At 41.0% G+C, this 25898-nt stretch overlaps 1 protein-coding gene across 12 annotated transcripts in view; it reads left to right on the forward strand.

Moving 5' to 3' along the window:
* tcf4 (transcription factor 4) overlaps positions 1-25898 on the forward strand; it is a 578439-nt gene that overhangs the window by 344874 nt on the left and 207667 nt on the right. For 10 of the 12 annotated variants that reach the window (XM_078552205.1, XM_078552262.1, XM_078552187.1 and 7 more), the window contains one exon: positions 949-998. The exons of 1 other annotated variant lie outside the window; for it this stretch is intronic. In XM_078552205.1, the coding sequence (XP_078408331.1) occupies positions 949-998 (50 nt within the window). The remainder of the gene's footprint in view (positions 1-948; positions 999-25898) is intronic. One more of the 12 variants, XM_078552196.1, reaches the window with a different exon arrangement.

Genomic DNA, 25898 nt, shown 5'->3' on the forward strand with positions numbered 1-25898 from the left:
ACTGAGAGAATGGGATGGTGTCCTTACAGGAAGCAGGGTGTGAGGAGCTGTAGTCGAGGTAGCTGTGGGAGTCGGTAGGCTTGTAATGGATATTGGTGGACAGTCTATCACCAGAAATTGAGACAGAGAGGTCAAGGAAGGGAAGGGAAGTGTCAGTGATGGACCATGTGAAAATGATGGAGGGATGGAGATTGGAAGCAAAATTAATAAATTTTTCCAGGTCCCGACGAGAGCATGAAGCAGCACCGAAGTAATCATCGATGTACCGGAGAAAGAGTTGTGGGAGGGGGCCGGAGTAGGACTGGAACAAGGAATGTTCCACATACCCCATAAAGAGACAGGCATAGCTGGGGCCCATGCGGGTACCCATAGCCACACCTTTTATTTGGAGGAAGTGAGAGGAGTTAAAGGATAAATTGTTCAGTGTGAGAACAAGTTCAGCCAGACAGAGGAGAGTAGTGGTGGATGGGGATTGTTGGGGCCTCTGTTCGAGGAAGAAGCTGAGAGCAAATTGATAGTTGACTTCAATGTCCCTGGGCTGGAAAAGGAAATAATCAGCCAGATTTCCCATTTCTGACTCTTGTATTTTCTAGGAATTATGCAGTTATTGATGTCCAGTGACACTGTGGTTAGATTGACCTATGAAAGCTCCATAGTATAACAGCTTGATGAGATTCACCAGCTATATCTTAATGAAAAATAGCCACTTGGTCAGCAATTGTGAAAGTTTACCCCACATGAATGAGAGTGAAAAAATTGAGTAAATTTTGTGTTTTTGATTTTGTTTGAGATCCATCAATCTGTACACTCCAATCCTGTGCCCTCTACTGTGTAAAAAGTGTAATTCTATAGCTGTGGTGTGAAAGAAAATGGGTAAGTGCCGTTGATTTGACAAGCAACCCTGATTAAAAGAGATTTGTACTAACATGCTCACTTACTGATTTACAGAGATTCCACCGAAAAAGGTTAGGAAGGTTCCTCCAGGCTTACCATCTTCAGTAAGTTGCATTGTTCAGTTGTTATGTTGCTATGTGTCAAAGTATTGATGAGAACACTTTAGAGTTTCATAATCTGTATGAATGGTCAGAAGGGAAACCTTTGTATAACATAACTCCTTGTTGGGAGAATAAGTAAAAATACATTTCTGTTCTGTTTCTGGAAATTTTGTGTAAAATGTGTTTATGTTTTCATGTAGGACCATGTAACCTTTTGAAGAACAAGTTAAATATTATTCGTCATTTTAAAACAAAATATTAGTCAAAATAAGGAAGCAACTCAGTCTGGGATTACATTATCATTGTTGTAACTTCATCTTTTCTGTCTTCAAAATATGACTAGGTTAATATTCTCCTTGGCTGGGAAAAGCTAATAATGTCAATATTAGAAAGAAGATAATATACATTAATAGTAACCATGAGCCCATGACTTGGTTCCTAATAAATCAAATTATTTGATAAAATCTCCTTGAATTTTTTGCATACAAACATACACATTAGCAGCAGGAGTAGTCCACTCAGCCCCTCAAGCCTGCTCCTCCATTAATAAGATCATGGCTGATCTGATTGTAACCTCCCGCCTACTCCCAATAGCCTTTCATCCCCTTGTTTATCTACCTCAGCCTTAAAAATATTCAAAGACTCTGCTTCCACTGCCTTTTGAGGTAGGGAGTTCCAAAGATTCACTACCCTCTGGGAGAACAAAATCTCCTCATCTCTGTCTTAAATGAGCGACCCCTTATCTTTAAATAGTGACCCCTAGTTCTAGATTCTCCCTCAAGAGGAAACATCCTCTCCATATCCACCCTATCAAGACGTCTCAGGATCTAAAGATTTTAAACAAGTCACCTCTTACTCTTCTAAACTCCAGTAGATACAAGCCTAGCCTGTCCAACCTTTTCGCATAAGACAACTCGCCCATTCCTGGTGTCAGTCCAGTAAACCTTCTCTGGAATGCTTCTAACACATTTACATTCTTCCTTAAATAAGGACACCAAGCATAACCTCCCTGCTTTTATATTCAATTCTCCTCACAATAAACAGTAACATTCTATTAACTTTCCTAATTTCTTGCTATACCTGCATACTAGCCTTTTGTGATACATACACTAAGACACCCAGATCCCTCTGAATCTCTGAGCTCTGCAATCTCTCACCATTTAGATAATAAGCTTCTTTATTCTCCCTGCCAAAATTGACAATTTCACATTTTCCCACATTAGACTCCATTTGCCAGATCTTTGCCCACTCACTTAACCTATCTATAACCCTTTGTAGCCTCCTTATGTGCCCTACACAACTTACTTTCCTACCTATCTTTGCGTCATCAGCAAATTTAGCAACCATGCCTTCGGTCCCTACATCCAAATCATTTATATAAATGGTAAAAAGTTGAAGGCCCAGCATTGATCCCTGTGGCACACCACTCATTATATTTTGCCATAATGAAAATGACCCATTTATGCCTTCTCTCTGTTCCCTGTTAGCTAGCGAATCTTCTATACATGCCAATATGTTACCCCCTACACCATGAGTTTTTATTTTCTGCAGTAACCTTTGATGTGGCACCTTATCAAATGCCTTCTGGAAATCTAAGTATGGTACATCCACGGATTCCCCTTTTTCTGCAGCACATGTGACTCGTTCAGAGAACTCTAATAAATTGGTTAAACATGATTTCCCTTTCACAAAACCATGTTGACTCTGCCTGATTGCTTTGAATTTTTCTAAGTGTCCTGCCATAATACCTTTATTAATAGCTTCTAACATTTCCCCTATGACAAATGTTAAGTTAACTAGCCTGTAGTTTCCTACTTTCTGTCTCCCTTTTGAATAAAGGTGTTACATTTGCTATTTTCCAATCTAATGGAACCTTCCCTGAATCCAGGAAATTTTGAAAAATTAAAACCAATGCATCAACTATCTCACTAGCCAATTATTTTAAGACCCCAGAGTGAAGTCCATCATCCAACAATTTGCTCAGTACCGCTCCCCTGCTGATTGTAATTATCTTGTGTTCCTCCCTCCCTTCCATTTCCTGATTTACAGCTATCTCTGGGATGTTACTTGTATCTTCACTAGTGAAGAGTAGTGCAAAATACCTGTTCAACTCATCTGCCATCTCCTTATTTTCCATTATTAATTCCCCAGACACTCTTCCAATGCTCACTTTGTTAACTTTTCTTATTGAAACATCTATAGAAACTCTTACTATCTGTCTTTACATTCCTGGTTAGCTTTCTCTCATACTCTAATTTTTTTCCCTCCTTATTAATCTTTTTACCATTCTTTGCTGTTCTTTATATTCTGTCCAATCTTCTGACCTGCCGCATGACTTTGCATGATTATATGTTTTTTCTTTAAGTTTGATATTGCCTTTAATTTTTTTAGTTAACCACAGGTGGTGGGTCCTCCCTTTGGAATTTTTCTTTCTCATTGGAATTAATCTATTCTGTATCCTGAAATATCCTTGTAAATGTCTGCCACTGCATCTCTATTGACCTACCTCTCAACCTCATTTGCCAGTTCACTTTAGCATCAAGCCCTCATAATTGCCCTTATTTTAGTTTAAAATACTAGTCTTGTCTCTTCCCTCCCTAAAACTGAATGTAAAATATGATCGCTGCTACCTAGGGGTGCTTTCACTATGAGGTCACCATTTAATAATATCTCGATGCTCAATACCAGGTCTAGTATAGCCTGCTCTCTGGTTGGCTCCAGAACGTGCTGTTCTAAGAAGCTATACTGAAAACATTCTATGAACTCCTTATCTACGTTACCTTTGCCCACCTGATTTTTCCTGTCTATATGTAGATTAAAATCCCCCATGATTATCGCCGTACCTTTCTGACAAGCTCCCATTATCTCTTCCTTTATACTCTGCCCTACCACGCAGTTACAATTAGGGGGCCTGTGCCACTCCCACAAGTGACTTCTGCCTGTGTCATTTCTCATCTCAACCCAAACTACTTGGCACACCCTGGTTTCTTGAAGTTTGATCATCCCTCCCTAATGTGCTAATAACATAATTAATTAACAGAGCCACCCCTCCACCTTTTCCTAGCTTCCTGTCTTTCCTAAATGTCATGTGCCCTTCAATGTGCAGGTCCCAGTCTATGTCATCCTGTAGCCAAGTCTCTGTAATGGCTATCAGATTGCACTTACTTATTTCTATTTGCAATATCAGTCATCTGTTTTGTTTCGCATGCTATGTGTATTCAGGTGCAGAGCCTTTAGTTTTCTCCTTTTATTGTTTTTGTAACGCCTAGCCTTATCTGCTGATTTAATCCTTAGATTAGTACTTTCTGTCCCTTCCTATCATGGCCTGTTTGTCATTGCACATGTTAATACCTTTCTCCCTTGCCTTGTGTCTACTCTTTGGCTTACCACATCTTCCCAAATTTGATCCCTTTTCTCTTTTTTAAACCTCCCTCTCCTTAAAGCATTAGGCTGCATTTTCCACCTATTATCTAAGAGAAGGCAGATAAGATAGCCCTTCTTCTGCGTGAAAACAATTCTAATACTGGCAGTCACCCTCCAGTATGTCTCCTTAAAGGTTATTCATGTGTGAACCTTGATGGCGAGTGTTGGAATATCACAGCCAAGGCTGATTCCTCACCTTGACCTCAGCAAACATACATTTTCCAGCAGGAATCACTGCGTGAATATCAGCAGAAAGGAACCTGGCAGATTTTTCCTTTTCTAGCTGAAACCCAATGGTGGTAGAGGCCAAAGCCTAACAAATCTACTGACATCCTTGTTTGAGGTCAGCAAATTTAGCAAAAATTAGAATTGAATGTCAGAAATTCTGGTTTGTACGGCTCATTTACACTGTCACCTTTATGAACTGAGCCATCAGAAGATTGTTTAAAGAACATTGTCTTCATCACTAGGGAGGGAGAAGAGCCAGTTATTTTTGTACTAACATGGAACAATATGGTGATTTCTTTTTTCATCACAGTGGAATGATGTACACCACGTTGTGTCTGGCAAATGCCTTCTTTCTGAGTTAAGCCAATATTTGTAATTCACTTGTATCCAGGGCAGATTTAACACTGAAGTAACAAGAATCCTATCTATCATAGTATTTTTTTATGTATGCTGGTTAAATAAAAATAAAAATATTTAATTTTAAATATTCAATACTATGTTAACAATAAGGACAACTCTACTTTGGCACTGTGCTCAGAGAAAAATGCTTATATGCCATTTATTAAATCTGTAAAGATACTCAAGTGATGTAGAGATCTTTCAAAAAGTAAAAGTTTATACAATTTATAAAATACTATGAATTTTGTAAAGAACGATTGATGGGTCTTCAGCGCTTTAAATGAACAGTGGTAAACTATGGTTGACCCTGGTACAGATGCTCTTTTGGTGCAGTAAAAAGAGTCCAAAAAATTAATTACAGCCATTCCTAACAGTTTTACAAGTCGTTCCACCCAATATCTTTACAGACTCATGAAGCATTAATTGACAGTATGTGACTTTTTGCTATTTGGCAAATTATAGTTTGGTCGTTGTTTTAAATTGTGACCCATCCAAAAGCCAAAGCAACCATGAGATCACTTCTTTTTGTTCTTTTTTTCTCCACATGCCATGAAGTCAGGCCATCCAACTAGGGGATGTTGCAAGGGAGCGTTTAGTACGTTTTCATCCTGCTTGTGCAGGATAACCCTGTGGCCTGTAGTAACACATCTTCCATTTGGTTAATCTTGGGCACTGATTGCATTTGTTCAGAAGAGAGGAAATGTTCCTCTTAGTTAAAGGTCCCAATTTGGCCTCTGGAGCTTGAGTAGTTTTCCTAGTTGTGCAAATTTGGAGTGCAAACTCAATGTATTGAAAGGCTTTGATCTATGCTAAGATCTGAGTTGAGCATGTGATGTTATTGGACCATAATTTCATGTGGCACAGCATCTAACAGCATCTGTTGTTAGCTAGACTGGCCCTTGAACATTTATATTTCAAATTTTTTTTTGGGTGGGGGGTGTTGAAAAGTTGCTGAAAGTGCAAGCTGATCTCAGTGCAGTGAGGGCAATCAGGCATCTGGGACCTGAGTGCAGTACAAACAACTGTGCATCTCTTTAAACAATTAGATTGAAGGATTGTGAAGTGAACAGTGCAAGGACTGAGAAGGAAGTGTAAATTAGAGTGGATAAATTTAATGTCAAATCAGATGCAGCAAGAGAAGAGAGGGAAAGAAAGATTGGATTAATGGGGAGAGAGAAAAAAGACACAGGAAAGTTTTTTTAAACTGCCTACGAAAATCTGCAGTGATAAGACTTCACCCTTGTAATAGTTAATTTTCAGCGAGAGATTGCCAGTAATTAATACTTAACAAGTTATTAAAATGTTATTTAGACAGAAGTGGACAAGACTTAACATTCTGTGGTGATTTAATCTTGTATCTATTGTGAAAATACAGCAGCTTCATGCCATTCAATGCATTTGCAATGGTGAGATGGCATTTTCTTGAAGCTAACAACAGAGTGGTGCAACACAGTTAGAAACTTTCACTCTGCCTCTCTCTTGAAGTTGCTGTACCATTTGCACATAAATAAAAGCTAGTACCATTAGCCTTACTGTTATTTTTTTCAGTACATTATGGCCCAATGCCTGGTGCATTTCCATCAATCACAGCAAGTCCGAATTTGCTGAAGATGAAGATCAGCACCGGGTTAAGCAAACGTGCAAATCCAAACGCAACAAAGGGAAACTAATCCTTCATCCAATTTAAGCTGCCCTACTTGGCTAACTTGATCAATGTCTGGAATGGGAGCAGGTCAGGTGGTTTGGCAAGAGTACCTGTGGAGTAGAAGAATACTGACTCCTAGGCAGTACTTTAAAGAATACATATTAGTTTCTGAGAAGCAGACTATAAAAACTTGAAGGAAAGCATCACATTAGATCTAAGGACAATATCAATGTCATGCCTACAGAAGTGCCCAATGAATTTAATGCAAAGGTAGGTATCATATTAAAAGAGAGATGAATTTTGCTGAAGTGGGAGGGTAGCGAGGGGGTTGAAGGACATTGGTCACATGGCATGCCTAGTATCCTATTGAAGTGCAGTAGTTGGCTATTAGTTGGGTTCTATTTCACCATCCTTCTTTGGATAAGACTAATTTCCAAGAGGTGCTTCTTCGCAATGAATGCCCCAAATTTTGGGATCAGTGATGACGGAACAGTGCTCAAAATTCACAATGCGGACAGCTGCCAACAGACTTTTGTTGTACTTCACTGTCATCATGCACCAGATCCATCGTGTCATTTTTTACAAGGACCTGTGGCATTTGTGAATAGGACAAGCAACAATGTGCCTCTTCAAGCAATCAGATTGAAGAAAGGTCACTGAGGCACGCAGAATCTAAACCGCAAAGTATAAATTAGAGTATTTAATTCAATGTAAAATTATGTTCAGAAAGCAAAACAATAATAGAAGGAAAGATGGGATTAAAGGAAAGAGAAATAAAAGAACCAAAAGGAAAAAGTTAAAATGTTTTTACATAATCTATTGGTAAGCTACTGATGGGGTGAAACCTGTGAAGGAGCAAGGTAAATGAGACAGCAGCTTCCACATTTCTGTGTTTAATTACCCATGTGTTTACTCCAGATGTTGTTGACCGATTTATTCAATAATAACGATGAGCACTGATAGTTACATGGTTATTCTCAGTGTAAAGCTGAGAATGTAAAACCCAGTATGAGGGCATTATCTTATGAGAAAAGATTGGACAGGTTGGGCCTGATCCTGAGGGGACTTCACAGGAAGTCCTGAAAGGATGTTTCCCCTTTTGGGAGAGACTAGAACTAGGGGACACAGTTTAAAAATAAAGGGTCTCCCATTTTAGACAAAGATGAGGAGAAATGTTTTCTTCTCAGTAGGTTGAGAGTCTGTGGAACTCTCTTCCTCAGGTGGAGGCAGGGTCATTGAATCTTTTTAAGGATGAGTTAGATAGATTCTTGATTGACAAGGGTGTCAAATGGCATTGGGGGTAGACAGGAAAGTGGAGTTGAGGACACAAATGAGATCAGCTGTGATCTTATTGAACGGCAGTGCAGACTCATGGGGCCGAATGGCCTACTCCTCCTAATTCCTTTATTTGCAAAATATGGGCCTATGTCACTGAAAGCAAACATTTTATTCTTCATGGTCAGTTTGAGCTCCTGGTCACTAATCTATAATCTCATACCCAGTTCTAACTTAGACTTCTAAACCACTACAAAATAGGACCTCAAAGTGTGATCAATGTGTGAATCATATAGGGTTCATCCTAAAAGCATCTTTTTTATTTCTTATTAACAGTCAGTAGGTGTACTTCACACACTTGAAATCATGTAGGCTGCTTACACAATGTTTATCTCTTGTTAAAAATATAATTTCAATTACAAGGAACAATAAGCACTTATTTTGGGAGAATATTCGGTATTTTTCCTTTTTTGATGTTTTAAACGATAAAAGCAAAATTGTGTTATATAATATAGTCAATGAACAAAAATGTTCCAAAGTGTTTCATAAAGGAGTAAATAGAGTTGTGGAATTAAAAAGGTAAACGGGTCTGGCCAAAAAGGTTTATGCAGATTTAACAAATTGGGAAGGGAGCAAATTCAGGGAGCATATTACAAAGACCAAGGTGAAATAGCTGAAAGCTCTCCATCTGGTTTCTAGAAAACCACATCAATACAAATGAAAGTACAAGTTATAAAAGAAACATAGTAAGCGATGCAAACAAAAACCTGAAACAGATCATCACAGCATGTAAGTCATCAATTAAGCAGAGATATTTGCTGTAAAGGGTCCTCCTTAACAAGATGCAGACACTCTGATCTTTCCTTCTCCTCTCTTCAGGCTCAAACTCACAGTGAACTGAGAGCTGAACTGTGTGGCCAAAGAAAAAAGATTCAGTATGGAAAATATGGTTAAAAGTCTGCGGACACTGGTTGATGAGTGATTAAGTGCTTAATTATTAAGTGTCCACATTGACATTGCATGATTTTGAAAGTTCAGGGATGGGCCATTTTTAGTCTTGTGAGGCTTACCCTTTAAAGCAATGTATAAGAGGCGCAGTAGTCCTTTTATTATTGGAGTTCTGTTGAAGAGTCATGCAGACTCGAAACGTTAACTGTGCTCCTCTCCACAGATGCTGCAAGACCTGCTGAGTTTTTCCAGGTATTTTTGTTTTTGTTTTGGATTTCCAGCATCTGCAGTTTTTTGCTTTTATCTTAGTCCTTTTATTACACTTCTTAACCTTAGAGATAATACCAGAGTGCTAGGTGGGGAAAGGATGCAATTATATTTCAATTATTTTGTAATTCTCAAAGACTGCAGGGGGCTTCTGATTCATCTATGTCTCAGAAAAGTGATACAACCTTCTTAAGAAAAGCTGTATTTAAAATAATCTATAATTCCTTGATGTCATCTGCACTATTTGCCTAGTAGACCCCCGCTAGCAATTGTAAACAGTAAAAAAATAATGCTTATTGCCCAATAGTGGAAAGATCCAAATTAAGTTCTAAAATTCCATCTGCTGCACATTTGTTTTACCAAAAGGTCATTGGTTTATCCATATTTTCCAGAATATTTGGTTTATCCGTATATTCCAGAATATTTGTAAAATCCTGAGTAGTGACCACATTTTTAAAAATCCACCTGGCTGCTGTTATTTTAATGATTACTCAAGGCACTGCCTCAGTAAAAACACAGCAATTAAGTTATAAAACAAACTGTTTCAGTATTCAGCGAAGTGGACCTTGTTAGTGAACCTGGTGATGTCCCAATTTGAAGTGTCCCAGAGTATCATGTTTGTATGAACCAGGGTCAGGCTCCTTCAGGCCCAGAACTACTAACGAAGGATTATCTAAAACAGATATCTGAAGCAGACCTGGCACACTTTAGGTTGCGCCACAGATTTATTGCAAAGAAGTGCATCAGAGGTTTAAGTTTTTGTATTAAGCTGTATTGAGTACTAGTCGTGTTTATCAGTATGAGCAAGGTTTACTAATACTGATAAGGTTTATTGGTATAGGTAAAGCTTTAGTAACGTTTATTATAGGAACAAGATTATCAGCTAATAAACAGAGAAATGGCAGGGCTGCTCCAACGTCAAGAGTGCACACCCTGTGTTATGACCCCAGCTGACATTACTACTGCACAAGTTAGATCGCAGAGTGAAACCTGGCTTGATAGATCCTACCTTTTCTTTTAGAAACCATAGAGGTAAGTTACTGAACAAATTCACAGGAGTCTGCTGATGAACTGTTAATACACAGAATAAACATTTATTGAACAAGAAAAATGTACTACATTACACCAGACAAAAAGATTGGAAAGATCTCGATTCAAATATTCACTATTCCTTTACCCCAGCTATATCTTTTCAGAATTTTTGTGTGTCTAAGATATAATAATTTACCATATCTATCTTATGCTCCAGTATTCAGGGTAAGTATGTGATACATGTGAACCAACTGGTGAATCGTGGTCAGACATACCACACTCCAAAGTAAATGACGGATGTGACCAAAGCAGATTCTGCAGATTTCTCAATAATCCACCTGGGCGCTTGTCACACCGTGAGCCAACCAGTCTCACTGAAACCCTGGCTTTCTCACAAGGGTTTCCAATCTCCACATTCAAAGACCTCGCCTTGGAATTCTCTCCAAAGGTCACTCCCACTAGGATGGCCTCAACAAGAATCTACCTCCAGGGTTTCAATCCCAACTCCCAAGATTCCTTTCTTCTGGATTGTTGCATGAACTCGAGCTTCACCTTCCAAGCATAATGTCAGATCTTCGGCTGTGCTACGCAGAACACCACTGCTTCAAAAGGGTACCTTTGCCCTTATGGCCCATAGCATGGAGTCACCAACCATCAGCTGCCCTCTCGGATATTCAAGGCCTCTTTCGAGTCCACTTTGCTTCAAGTCTGCTTCTCAGAGCTCTCTCTTTAATTCGGAGCCTGTTGCTCTGCTCATTTTTCTCAACTTTACTTAACAGGATCTGTTTCTGACCTCTGCCCTTGTCCCATACCTGAGATGTTCTTCTGGGACCTCTTTCTGCCCCACTCCCTGGTTTGGGATCTCCTTCTTTGTTTGGGACCCTCTCCCTGTTCTCCTCCCCATGTCCTGCTCCCTGGGACATCTGCTCTGGTTATAGCACTCCTCTTCAGGTCACGTGGCCTGCAGTTTTGCGCTGTTTCACTTCTTTCTCTTCTGTGCATGTGCGCAGGGCCAGTTCCCGGCTGAAGACCATAAAAATGGGCGAACTGCATGTGTGGTGCCCTGTCCTGGCCAGCGTATTCGTGAACTTGATGAACTGCGCATATGCGGCCATCTTCTAGCCAGCACATGTGCAGAGATGTGAAAACTGAAAAAGACTCAAACTGTCCATGTGTGGCCAGTTCCTGGCCAGCATATGTGCAGAAGTCCTAAGTCCCACTGGGAACCGGAGTTCCCAAACTCTGACTCTGATTTAAACTTAAGGTAAGTTTTTTTTTCCTTTGCTTTTTTCCATCACACCTGTGCTATGTGGCAACTCCAGGACTCCCATTTCCTGCCTCCTGGGTAACCACATCATCAGCTGCAGGAGCTTGAACTCCCAAGTTTTGAAACTTGAGCAACAGTTGGCATCACTGTGGTACATCTGTGAGGCTGAGAGCTTCGTGGTTAGCACATTTATAGCGCATTTTTCATGGTCATCTCGCAACTTAAGAGTATGCAGGGATAGAGGGAATGGGTGACCACCAAATAGTCAAATAGAAACAGGCAGGTAGTGCAGGAGTACCCTGAGTGCATTCCATTCTTCAACCAGCATTCAGTTCTGAATAATGATGAGAGTGATGGTGCACCTGGGGAGTGTAGCCAGAGCCAAGTCCATAACACTGCAGGTGACTCAGCTGTACAGTGGGGTGCAAGGAAGACTGAAAGAGCAATAGTGATGGGTGATTCAATAGTTAGGGGAATAGATAGATGCTTCTGCTTCAGCCACAAACCTGAATCCAAGGTGATGTGCTGCCTTCCTGGTGCCAGGGTCAAGGATGTTACTGGCTGCAGAGCACCCTGAGGTGGGAGGGTGAACAGCCAGCAGTCATGTTATATATTAGTGCAAACAACACAGGCAGAAAGAGGAATGTGGCCCTGCAGTCAGAATTTAGGGAGATAGGTAGGGTATTAACAAGCAGGACCTCAAAAGTGGTAATACCCAGATTATTCCATGCATAACGCACAAGTATAGAAATAGGAGGATAAAGCAGATGAATGTGTGGCTGGAAAGATGGTGCAGGAGGAGGGCTAACGTTTCTTGAGATTTTTGGGACCAGCCCGAGGGGAGATGTGACCTGTATAGAGCCGGGACTGAGTTACTTGTGGGGCAAGGTTTTGCTAGTGCTATTGGGGAGGGTTTTGGCGGGCATGTGGGAATCCGAAGCTAATATCAGAGAGGAATACTGAGAAGCACAGGATAGGGAGATAGCACTTGAATAGGGAATAGTAAGTTAATAGGTGGGATCAGAATAAGGGTGAAAGTAATAAAGTCTAAATCAGAGTTACTGTGCATGAATGTGAATGCATGAAGGGAGGTTAATAAGATTGATGAGTTACGGGTGAAGATTGACATGTGGAAATATGATATTGTGGTTATAACAGAGGCCTGGCTCAAAGAAGGGCAGGATTAGGTGTTAAATATTCATGAATACAAGGTCTTCAGGAACGATAGGAAAGGAAGAAAAGGGGAAGAGTGGCGGTATTGATTAAGGAGGGCATTGCAATGCTGGAGAAAAAGGGTGTCCCAGGAGGGTCAAGGACAGAATCAATTTGACTAGAGCTAAGGAACAAAAAAGGTGCAGTTGCATTTCTTGGTGCAGTCTATAGGTCACCAACTGGTGGGAAGGATGCAGGGGAACAAATTTACAAGGAAATTACAGAGAGATGCAAGGATTATGGAGTAGTTATAATGGGGGACATTAGTTATCTGAATAAATAGACTGGGATAGTGGTAGTGTAAAGGGCAGAGAGGGGCAAGAGTTCCTAGAGTGTGTTCAGGAAAGCTTTCTACAGCAATATACTTTCAGTCCAAAGAGGAAGGAGGCACTGCTAGACCTGGTTTTTGGGAATAAGGTGAATAAAGTGTTAGTAGAAGAACACTTAGGGGACAGCATATCATAAGGTTGAGACTGGCAATGGAAAAGGACAAAAAATAGTCCAGAGTAAAAATAATTAACTGGGGAAAGCCAACTTCAATGGGTTGAGAGCAGATCTGGGCTGAATAAACTGGAGTCAAACGTTGGCAGGGAAAATGGTGGCTGAACAATGGGCTACCTTCAAAGAAGAGAGAGTTTAGGCGCAGTCGAGGTGTATTCCATGAAAAGGAAAGGTAGGGCAAACAAATCCAGAGCTCCTTGAATGACAAAAGAGATAGAAATTAAGATAAGGAAGAAAAAGTTTTGCATATGACAGATGTTCAGTGGAATATACATTTGTGAACCAGGCTTTATACAGAAGGTTCAATGGGGATGTGAGAAAGCAAATAAGAGAAGCAAAGATGAGGTATGAAAAAAACTGGCAGCTAACATAAAAGGGAATCCCAAAATCTTCTACAGCATATAATTAGTAAAAGGGTGGTAAAAGGAGGAGGGGAGCCGATTAGGGACCAAAAAGGGGAGTAACACACGGAGACAGGAGGCATAACTGAGGGATTAAATGAATATTTTGCATCTGCCTTTACCAAGGAAGAAGATGCTACCCAGGCCATTGTGAAAGAGGAGGTAATTCAGACATGAGAAGGGTTTAAAATTGATGAGGAGGAGGTGTTGGATAAAGTTGATAAGGCACCAGGACCAGATGGGATGCAGACAAGGATACCAAGGGAAGTGAGAGTTGGAATTGCAGAGTCACTGACCATCATTTTTGAGCCTTCCATAGACTCTGGAGTGGTGCCAGAGGACTGGAAAATTGCATGTGTTACACACTTGTTCAAAAAAGGGTGTTAAGATAAGACCAGCAACTGCAGATCAGTCAGGTTAACTTCGGTGGTAGGGAAATTTCTCAAAAACTAATTGGAGACAAAATTAATAGTCACATGGACAAATGTGGGTTAATTAAGCAAAACCAGCATGGATTCCTTTGGGGAAAATTGTGTTTAACTATCTTGCTTGAGTTTTTTGAAGAGGTAACTGAGAGGGGTGATGCTGTGATGTGGTGCACATAGACTTCCAAAAGGCATTGGATACAATATCCCACGATAGACTTGTGAGCAAAGTTATAGCTCATGGGATAAAAAGGTTGGTAACAATATGGATACAAAATTAGCTGAGTGACAGGAAACAGTCAGTAATGGTTAATAAATGGTTTTCAGATTGGAGGAAGGTTTTTAGCTGAGTTTTCCAGGGGTCAGTGTTAGGATCCTTGCTTTTCCTGATATATATTAATGACCTCGATCTTTATGTACAGGGCACAAACTCAAAATTTGCAGATGATATGAAACTTGGAAGCATTGTAAACTGTGAGGAGGATAGTGCAGAACTTCAAAAGGGCATAGACAAGTTGGTGGAATGGGAGGACAAGTGGTAGATGACATTCAGTGCAGAGGAATGTGAATTGATTCATTTTGGCAGGAAGAACATAGAGAGCCAATATAAAATAAAGGGCACAACTCTAAAGGGGGTGTAGGAGCAGAAGGACCTGGTTGCATATGTGCATAAGTCACTGAAGATGGTAGAACAGGTTGCAGGAATGGTTAAAAAGCATACAGTATCCTCAGCTTTATTAAAAGGGGCATATAGTACAAGAGCAAGAAAGTTATGTTGAACTTGTAAAAGACACTACTTCATCCTCAGCCCGAGTATTGTGTCCAATTCTGGGTGCCGCACTTTAGTAAAGATATGAAGGTAATGGAGAAAGTGCAGAACAGATTCATGAGAATGATTCTAGGGATGAGGGGCTTCAGTTATGAAGATGGATTGGAGAAACATAGAAAATAGGAGCAGGAGTAGGCCATTCGGCCCTTTGAGCCTGCTCCGCCATTCACTATGATTATGGCTGATCATCCAACTCAATAACCTGTTCCCGCTTTCTCCCCATATCCTTTGATTCTTTTTGCCCCAAGAGCTATATCTAACTCCTTCTTGAAAACATACAATGTTTTGGCCTCAACTACTTTCTGTGGTAGCAAATTCCACAGGCTCATTACTCTCTGGGTGAAGAAATTTCTCCTTATCTCAGTCCTAAATGGTCTACCCCGTATCCTCAGACTGTGACCCCTGGTTCTGGACTCCCCCACCATCGGGAACATCCTTCCTCTATCTACCCTGTCTAGTCCTGTTAGAATTTTACAGGTTTCTATGTGATCACCCCTCATTCTTCTGAACTCCAGCGAATATAATCCTAACTGACTCAATCTCTCCTCATATGTCAGTCCTACCATCCCAGGAATCAGTCTGGTAAACCTACGCTGCAGTCCCTCTGTAGCAAGAACATCCTTCCTCAGATAAGGAGACCAAAACTGCATACAATATTCCAGGTGTGGTCTCACCAAGGCCTTGTATAATTGCAGCAAGACATCCCTGCTCCTGCATTCGAATCCTCTCACTATGAAGACCATTTGCCTTCTTTAACCGCCTGCTGCATCTGCATGCTTAGAAGTTAGGACTACTTTCCTTAGAGAAAAGAAGACTGAGAGGAGATTTGATAGGGGTATTCAAAATCACGAGGTGTCAGGACAGAGTAGATAGGGAAAAACTCATGAAAGGATTGAGAACGAGATGGCACAGATTTAAAGTAACTTGCAAAAGAAGAAAAAGCGATATGAGAAAATTATTTTTCACATAGTGAGTGGTTAAGGTCTGGAATGTGCTCCCTGAGAGTGTGGTGGAGGTAGGTTCAATCGAGACATTCAAAAGGGAATTTGAAAAGAAACAATGTGCAGGGTTAAGGGGAGAATTCGGGGCAATGGCACTAAGTAAATTGCTCATTTGGAGAACCGTGCAGACACAATGGGCCGAATGGCCTCTTTCTGCACTGTAAAAATTCTGTGATTCTGTGAATTGTTGTCAGCCAAACTGCGAGGTTCATGTTGAAATTGTTACAACCAGATCACTTGACATAAATGTCTAGTATGTTAGATGGTGTAGTTGAATTGCGTTGCAGTGGAAGTTACTGAAGTGGCACAAATACTTTCAGTCTGAAAGAAGACATCTCTGTGGAACCAATGTCACTGTCCCTTGGTAGTTTTTCAACAATCCAATAATGTGTTGTGAGGCAGATTGCTGGACTATTGCGACGCCCGCACACGATAATCCATATCCATGATGGCAGGATGCTGACCTCCCATCACACCCAGTCTGAGCTTCCAGTATAGACATCGAGCAGCTTCTGCTTGTGCTGTAATGGAAGTTGAAACATGACCATCAGACATTACATCATGGCTGGGTCCACAAGTGTGAGAACAGATATATGATAAAAATAAAATACTGCGGATGCTGGAATCTGAAATAAAAACAGAAAGTGCTGGTAAAACTCAGCAGGTCTGGCAGCGTCTGTGGAGAAAAAAAACGAGTTAACATTTCGAGGCCAATATGATTCCATATTGTGAAGAAGTCATACCTGCCTCTTACATCTCTAGGGAAGAGAGTCGACAGACTCACAACCTCTGAGAGAAACAATTTCTTCTCATCGCCATCTTAATTGGGCGATCCTTTACTGTTAAACTGTGGTAAACTGCGTAGCCTAGTTCCAGGGTGGAATTTTCTGTGCCCATTGACGTCGGGTGTCATGGTGGGTGTGAGCGGACAATGAGGCAGGAAGGCCAAAAATCAGTTTCACGACGTCGCGAAACCAGTTTGCAATCATCCACTCTGCCCGTCAATGGCAGGCCACGTTTCCCGCCGCCACATGTCGAGGACTGGAATTTTGGCATTTATTGCTAAAGGAATAGAGTATAAAAATAGGGAAGTGTTGTTGCAACTGTACAAAGCACTGGTGAGACCACACCTGGAGTACTGTGCACAGTTTTGGTCCCCTTACTTGAGGAAGAATGTAGTTGCACCGGAGGCAGTTCAGAGGAGGTTCACTAGATTGATTCCAGACATACGGGGCTTGTTTTATGAGGAGAGATTGAGCAGTTTAGGCCTATACTCGCTAGAGTTTAGAAGGATGAGAGCAGATCTAATTGAGGTATATAAGATGCTAAAGGGGATAGACAAAGTAGACGTGGAGCGGATGTTTCCCTTTCTGGGGCATTCTGGAACGAGAGGCCATAGTTTTAGGCTAAGGGGTGGTAGATTTAAATCAGAGATGAGGAGGAATTACTTTTCTCAAAGTGTCGTGAATCTGTGGAATTCACTACCTCAGAGTGCAGTGGATGCCAGGACGCTCAATAAATTTAAGGAGGAGATAGACAGATTTTTAATTAGTAACAGGTTGAAAGGTTATGGGGAGAGGGTGGGAAATTGGAGTTGAGGCCAAAATGAGATCAACCATGATCGTATTGAATGGTGGGGCAGGCTCGAGGGGCTGAATTGCCTCCTCCTGCTCCTAGTTCTTATGTTCTTATGCATATCATTATAAGCCCAGCTCACCGAAGTCATCCCCCCCTTCGCCGGACCATCCAAGCACGTCCGCGTGATTATATGCTAATATGTTTCACAACAGCATTTATAAGGCATGCACCTGGCATGCTGCACTTCGAGGGAAAATTGGAGGTGAGTAGGGGCAAGAGTTGCTCTGTGGTTGAGGCGTTTGGGGGTGCAAAGGCTGCACTGTGATTGTTAGTACAGAAGCATGTGTGTGGACAGCGAGGTGCTGGGGGGAGGGAAGCGACCACGCATTAGGGAAACCTTGTATACGGTGACCATTCCTCCACAACCGAGGCAGTTCAGGCACAGCCACATTGACATGCCTGGAAGCGGGTCTCTAGCTTATCTGCCCACTCGAGCAACCAGAGGTCTGAATCAAATGCTCCAGAACTTTTCACCCCTTAGGCACAGACTGCAAACTATTGAGCGTTTTAGTGGACAGCAGAACAATTGGTCAACTGGGCACGTTGTACAATCTCCTTACGAAAACTGACCACGCAGCAATCACTGGTGGAGGTGCTCACAGCCTCTTGCAATGTCATCATTCAGGTTTGGACCAGTCTTCTCCCTGGTTCAAGCTAACAGTGTCGCCTTGCAGTGTGGGTTAGGAGAATGCCTGTGCCTGAGCTGAGAACACAGCATGCAGTCGAATGGCCAAAGCTGCTGCCAATCGGTGAGGTGGAGTGGGGTGAAGGTGGGTGGGGCTTAGAGCAGCCGTGCAGTGCACTAAACTCTGCCATGCAAGTGGTGGCCAGAACTCTCTGGGACACTTTAATGGACCTTCAGACTTAACCAAGAGAGATTCTTAGTACACCCACGCGCCCCTCTCTTTCATCCCGCAGGAGTGGTACATCAGGAGCAAGGAGCCTGGTGACCTAGCTGTATGCGGGGATTTTCCTTATATCATTTTTGGGTTTGTTGTAGACCAATTGATAGCAACAACTCCGTTGTTACTTTATCATGCAACTACCAGGGTGGTAGAAGACGAACTAAGTGGACCTTGGGCTTTTATTGTCTAGCAATTCTTAGTTGCCCAACCAATTCTAGAAAATCCCCTGTGCACCTTCTCCAAGGCCTTGCTATCCTTCCTAAAGTGCAATGCCCAGAATTGATAAACTAGCTGAATGATTCAGTGATTTATAATGGTTTAGAATAAAGTGATTGTATTTGTACTCTGCCTGTATTTATAAAGGCAGAGATCCCATATGCTCTTTTTTAAAACAGTTTTACTGTTGTTCTGCCATACTCAAAAGATTTGTGCATGTGAACTTTCAGATCACTCTGTTCCTGCAATCTTCCTGTTTTCTTATACCCTTCTTATCCTTTTATAGAGTAAGTTACATTCTTCCTTATATTGGTCTACATCTGTAGCATACCCCCAGTTGTGAACTTTGCTCTTTTTGTATTTCAGCTCTCCCGCTGGAGTAATTCCTCAGCTATTCACCTACCACGGAGTTTATTCCTTTAAACTCATATGCAGTCCTGACATAATGTCACCTTTCTTACCCACTGTACCCTTCCTGACCATTCTATGTTTAAACTAAAAATGAAGACTTAATTGTCACACAGATTTTTTAGAATTACAATTACATTTACCTTTTTATCCCATGCCTCATGCATACGTTTTGCCCACTTGGTTACTTGACATACAAAGAAAATCCTGTGTATTTTCTATGCCACATCAAGAAATAAAATTTATGATCTGGCTCAAAAATGCAGTGTTACTATCCGCTGCCCATTGGAAACCTCCCAATACTTTTAGGGATTTTAATCTTATCCTTTCTTGGCTTTCAATTAAAAAAAAATGGGTTTTATGAATCACCAAGGCTGTCAGGTTCCAATGATATATGAAGTGAGTAGGAAAATGTACTCGTGAACTATTTTTGTTTATTTTTATTTATTTTATTTTCAGCTCTAGCTAGTAATACCAGGATTATCCCTTCAGCTTGTGTTACAAATTCTTCAGATATCATTTTGCTTGAATTCTAAAAATAATAATGAAAAATAATTTAAGGAAGCTGTTAGCTTCTCAGGATGTATGTATTTGCATAGATTGCTATCTACAGCCCATGACAGTGGTTCATTGGCTTAAAAATATCTGTGGTTTTGTCACACTGTGTGACAAACTGTATTTGACAGTCTGATAGTAGTAATGTATTTTTGTAGCTGTTTCTCATTCCTCACAAATCACTGCAGCCTCCAGTATCCCTTTCTGCACAAACACTTCTGCAATTGGCTGTGTGTCAGATGGACATATTTCACTTTCCTGTTGTTGCAGTTTGGTAATTTTGTACACAGGATCAGTATCTCATAACCGTGAAGGTTAAAACAATTCTAATTTGTACACGTGGAATACCATTCTTGATGTTTGGTTGGTGTTGTACCATCATTTAATATAAATATATAGGCAGTAGTTTTGGCCAAAGGCTGCACTGGTCACGGCATAGATAGTAAGAGGAGAAATGTTTATCCAATCTGAAGAAAAGCTCGAACACAAACAGAATAAATGGAACTAATAGTGAATTTCAGCTGATTGTAACTGTTTCTGAAGACTCTTTCTGGGCTATGGTAGTTTCCTACCAGAAAGATGCCAAAACCTTTGGTTGAAGGCAACCACCAACTGGTGCAAATAAAGAAGCAGGTACAGTACAAATGACCTCAAGCCTCATTGGCTCTTTGGAAAAAGGGAAAAATGCAGTGTTGTTCCAGTGGTTGCCTTTTAGAAAAGGGGAGATGGTGGCGTAGTGGCATTGTCACTATACTAGTATTCCAGAAACCCAGGGTAATGCTCTGGAGACCTGGGTTCAAACCCCACCATGGAATTAAAAATCTGATGACTACTAAACCATTGTCAATTGTCGTAATGCCCATAATGTCGTAATTCACTAATGCCCTTTAGGGAAGGAAATCTGCTGTCCTTACCTGGTCTGGCCTGTATGTGACTCCAGACCAACATCAATGTGGTTGATTCTTAAAAATGCCCTCTGAGGCAATAAGTGCTGGCCTTGCCAGCGATGCTCACATCCCATGAACGAGTAAAAAAAAATTGGGTGGCAGATGAGGGGATCAACAAAGACCTGCATTTCTATATTAGTTTTAATGTAGAAAAATGTCCCAAGGATCGGACCCAACTTTGATCTCTTTCCCTCTGCAGTCCCTCCTTCCCCAGGCACTACATAAGATGCCTCATCTTCATGTGAAGAATGACCGGTTAAGTAAGGTGTGCGCTTGTGGAAATAGACATTTTCATTATTCACCATTGTAAGGAGAAAAAATTGGATGAGAAGCAAAATTTGCCGCAACTCATGTTATCATCTGTACTGTACACTGTACTGCTAAGTAATGGCAACAGTAACTCATGTTAAGGATTTTGATTGCAAAATGCTTTCCCCTTGATGTGGTTAGGTTTTATTCATGTAATGTTTTTTTAAAAATATACTTTGAGAGGCAAAGTAGCTATGGGCACTTGTGCATTGTACAGAGACTAAACTTTTTTGTGGAAAAATCTTAAACAGTGTGATCTAGTGATATTAATGAAGGGGATACTGTAAAGCTCTTCTGGCTGCTAGTATTGTTAATGCATTTAATTATATCTCATGTCTAACATTATATGTGGGATCTTTGATCAAAAAGAACCATCTCTACTAAGATTTTACGTAGAATTTTACATCGACGCTGACCATTTGGTTCAACAAATCTATGCCAGCGTTTATACTCTGCACGAGCCTCTCCCTACCTTAGTGTATCTCCCCCTATCAGTATTGTTATGGGCAGGGCAGAGATGGTAGGATGGTCTCCCCTTTTTCTACCTCTTGACTGACCAAAGACAGTTTTTGAAAGAAGAAGTGTTTTGGTCCCGAGTGCTGCAACTGTTAAAAACAGACAAATGACAAGTTTTCTCATAAGTTAAAAAGGATAAATATTTATTACTGAATACCTGAAAAGTATTTACAACCACACCCACTCTCTCACTCATACAGGCACGTGCACACTCAAAAAAAAGATAGTAATTACAAAAGAGATAGCATGCACTAATGCCTCAGAAGTCTAAAAATTCACTGTTACACTTGCTTCTCCCAAGATATAGCCTTGAACTGTTGCAGGCCTGTGATTCATTTTTGGTACGCTGAAGGAATAGAGCCTGGAGGTTGAAGATGGATCCACATTGATTTACTGCCTGCAGTAGCAAGTTTCTCTTGCTTCACCCCAGTCAAGGTGCAGTTAAATCTCTGTAACAAAAACCTAGTTTGGTTCTTCAAATCGATAGGTAGAGGCTAACCCGAATTCACTGCCTGCTGAGGATCTTTTGTAGGGTCCTTTGCTGGTCTGTATATTTCTCTCCCTTTTCTGTTCAAACAATATCTTTTTAAATGTCCTTAATCAGAGACCTAGGGCGGAATTTTACAGTCCCGTTGTGGCGGCGGTGGGGACATAAAATGCAGCGAACTAGTCAAAACTCCAATCACTTCAGCAGGAACAGAAGATCCCACCATTAGGAGTGGCCGTAAAATTCTGCCCCTACTTTCTGTCACGTGACCAGAGTATCTGTCTGTCATTGCCCCAGCAAATGGCCTCTGACGGCATGGCCATTGTTAAACAATGGGGTCCGAGTTTCACCGTTCACATCATTTTTTTTTTTTACACCCATTCTTTGGAATTCCACTCCGAAGCCAAAAAGTCTGTAATAAGTATTGTGAACTAGTTTCTTTAATTAATTGTATAAGAGCAGTCGTTAATCCACAGGAAAGTTTTTTTTTGCATTATAGTGACATGAGTTATCTTGAAAGTTTGTTTGTATTTAAATTACTTGTCCAGGCATGAAAATTAACTCCAGGGCCTTGTGTCATTCCATTTATGTTGACAGGAAAGATAAGGTCACCAGACCTCTCAACTCCATTTTATGGAAAAGTGTTCATTTCAGATTTATACTTCATAAATCCATGAGTCCATATTGCATGAGCTTGACAATATAGTCTTTTATTCCTTCCTCCCTTTTACTTATCTAGTTTTCCCTTAAGTGCATCTATTGTAATTGCCTCAGCAACTATATGTAGTAGAGGCTCACATTCTCCATGAGTAAAGGAGTTGCTCTTGAATTGTTTATTGGACTATTAGTGACTATCTTTTTTAATGGTGTCTAGTTTTGAATTAAATCTACTAATAATAAATCGGTAGCACATGTATTCCATGGAGATCCCCTTATTTTACGTGGCTTATGTGCATCTTCATGGCTTTCTCACGAAGGAAATTAGTCATGTCTGGACCATGGAACAGTCTGTATAAATTGTGTGGGTCAGAAGGGCATAGAATGCATTGTATGTAAATACTTTGCACCTGGGGTAACTTATCCTATCATAATTATTATGTAGAAGAATCTTTTTGGCATATATTGCAGAATGATTCAACATAATAATCTGCCAACAATTGTTTTCAGATTTTATTTCTAGAATGGAAAAATAGCTACTTGACACAGGTGTGAAGAATTGCAGACCACTTAATGATAACTGATTAAATACAATAAGCATCTTTTATGGCTGATTTAATAGTTGGTGTCATTAGTTCACTTATTAGATGGTAATATTCAATTCTACAAAACACAGTTTTTCAGGGATCTCTTTTGGGAACTAGTTCATGGTAAACTGAATGATCTTGAATGGAGCCCTTGCTAAAAAAAACTGTTGCTTAAGGCTAGTGTTGAAGGAACACAGAGCTTATTTGGTATCAACCCAGGAGCTCCCTGTCACTGTCAAATGGATGGGAGTATAAGTGCAATGAAATGGGACTGATGTGGCTAGAAATCGATATGGAAAGATTAGTTGATGGCTATCATGGGAAAATCTGGCATGGTTCCGTGATAATTGTGACAAAGGTTGAAACATTCTCACTTCATGTGTTGCACAAGACAGCAACTGACACTTATTAAACTGCAAACCTAAAGCCATCTCTGACTGATGTACTGTGACTGATGTAACCCCTTTATGCAATTAAGACCCTTTTGTATCTTGGACAATACAGATGTTTTCTCTTACATTACTTCAGAGGAGGGTTACTCCATGCAGTCACAATGCTTGCCTTTTGTTTCAGCTTGATTAACATGCCAGGAGAATCTACTAATGTGGCCTTTTTCATTGCTTTTTAAAGTGAATTGTAACAAATCTTGACTGTGATGTATGTTGACATTTTTGACATTGTTCTGTCAGAATGAGAGTAAAGCCCGTGCTTTGCCCCTGTTCTCTGATTCTATCATTGATTTCTCTCCTGTTTTCTTAACTTTAACCTAGCACTACTGGCCTTAGTCCTTCACCTTATGTTTGTCAATTAAACAAAATGTTGAGGGATGTAGATGTAGCCACTGAAAACCTGCCAAATTAACAGTGTTATAATGTGGTATAATTAAACACTTGCATAAGCAATGTGCCTGCTTTTGTGTCTCTGCCTCCAGCTGTGAAGAGAAACTGTGAACATTAAGATGAGTATGGATTTATGGTAAGAATAAAGAGCACTAACCTAAATCTAAGTAAAGAAGCTACACTAATTTGTGAGAGTGTTAGATAATCTGTGCCAGGCATGAACTTCCAGGGTTACAGATGTATCTCCTGACTGCACCTTTAGAAATGGAGATAGACAATTTCGGTGAGGTGCTTTCCTGCACTTCTTGGAATTAAAAGCATTGGTGCTAGAGGTCATCTGGATATATATTAGGAGGTTTTCAAGGCCCTCCTCAGCAATATCGTTTTAACAATGTACTGCTCTTTATTTTAAGTAAAGCCATTAAAAGAAAATAACCCTGCTACTGGAAGAGTCAGTCTTTATACAGACTGTTTTCATGGTCTTTCCTTCATCAGAAAGTCAAGCAAATCCACACAGACCATGTAAAATAAGGGGACCTCCATGGAGTACATGAGCCACCTAGATTATTATTAGAAGATTTAGTTGGTGTCCGTCCATCTTGGACTGTGCCCAGGGTGTATGTCACTTCTATATTGAACATCGCCTCTTGTGGCTGTAGAGAGCAATTCGTGAGTGGCAGTGCCTGCCTCAGCTGGCAGAAATGAACAGGGTTGGCCCAAGGTCGATTGATGTTTTTATCTTCCAGCAGGTTCTCTCTTCCGCCACCTGGCCATTTCTTTTGCCATCTGCTTGTTCCACGCCCTTCCTGACTGTCTGCCTTCGATAAGCAGCAACAACTTCCATGCATCAACCCCGATCCCGGTAAATTTGAAGTCTGGTTTGCAGATATCCTTGCATCGCAGACATGGGCGGGTGACCTGTTGGCCTGGTGCCGATAGCAAGCACACCATAGAGCATGCTTTTGGGGATATGGCCATCATCCGTTTGGCTCACATGACCCAGCCAACGGAGCCACCGCTAACTCGAGGGAAAACATGCTGGGGATCCCTGCACGCTGGTGTACTTCCATATTCAGCACTCTGTCTTACCAGGAGATACCCAATATTCATTTAAGGCAGTAGAGATGCAAGCTGTTCATCTGCTTTTCTTGGATTACATAAGTTGTTCATGCCTTGCCACTGTAAAGGAGGGTGCTGAGAACACAAGCCTGGCACACATAGGGGTTTGTATTTTAGTTTAGTTCGCTGTTGGTTCGTACTCGACTTCTCAACTTTGACATGACAGCTGCAGCTTGCCAAAATCAGCACCAGGATTGGCATCAAGGGACAGGTTGCTGGTAATTGTTGATCCAAGGTCTGTGAAGCTGTGTCGACTTCTGGAATGAGGTTGTCACTGTTGTTGGAAGGTGGAGTCTTTGTGCCTGGCCCATAACTTTGGTCTCCCTAATGCTGATTGTCAACCCAAACTCCTTGCAGGCCCGGGAAACCTGATCTGTAAGCTGTTGCAAGTGACCTTCAATATGGGTTCCCAGCGTGGCATCATCAGCAAACAGCAACTCATGGACTAGGACATTTGATCTTGGCGTGCAGTTTTGGCAAGTTGAACAGCTTGCCCTTATCTCTGGTGTGCAGGTAGGCACCTTTATTTGAGTTGCCGGAAGTGCACAATAACAGAATGGAGAAAAATATGCCAAAGAGAATTGGTGTCAAGATGCAGTCCTTCTTTACTCCTCTGCTTATATTGAAAGCCTCGGATAATGTTCCATTGTAACTAATGAAACTGTGCATGTTGTTGTGGGAAGAGGAAATTACACCCAGGAGACCAGGCGGGCAACTTGTTTTCCACAGCAGTTTAAAGAGCCTATCTCTGCGGACAAGGTCGAAGGCCTTGGTGAGGTCCGTGAAAGCAATGTAGAGTGGTCTGCGCTGTTCATGTCATTTCTCTAGTAACTGCCAAAGGGAGAAAATCATGTCAACACAAGGGTG

The sequence above is a fragment of the Cetorhinus maximus genome, chromosome 1, assembly GCF_964194155.1.
Source record: "Cetorhinus maximus chromosome 1, sCetMax3.hap1.1, whole genome shotgun sequence".
Taxonomy (NCBI): domain Eukaryota; kingdom Metazoa; phylum Chordata; class Chondrichthyes; order Lamniformes; family Cetorhinidae; genus Cetorhinus; species Cetorhinus maximus.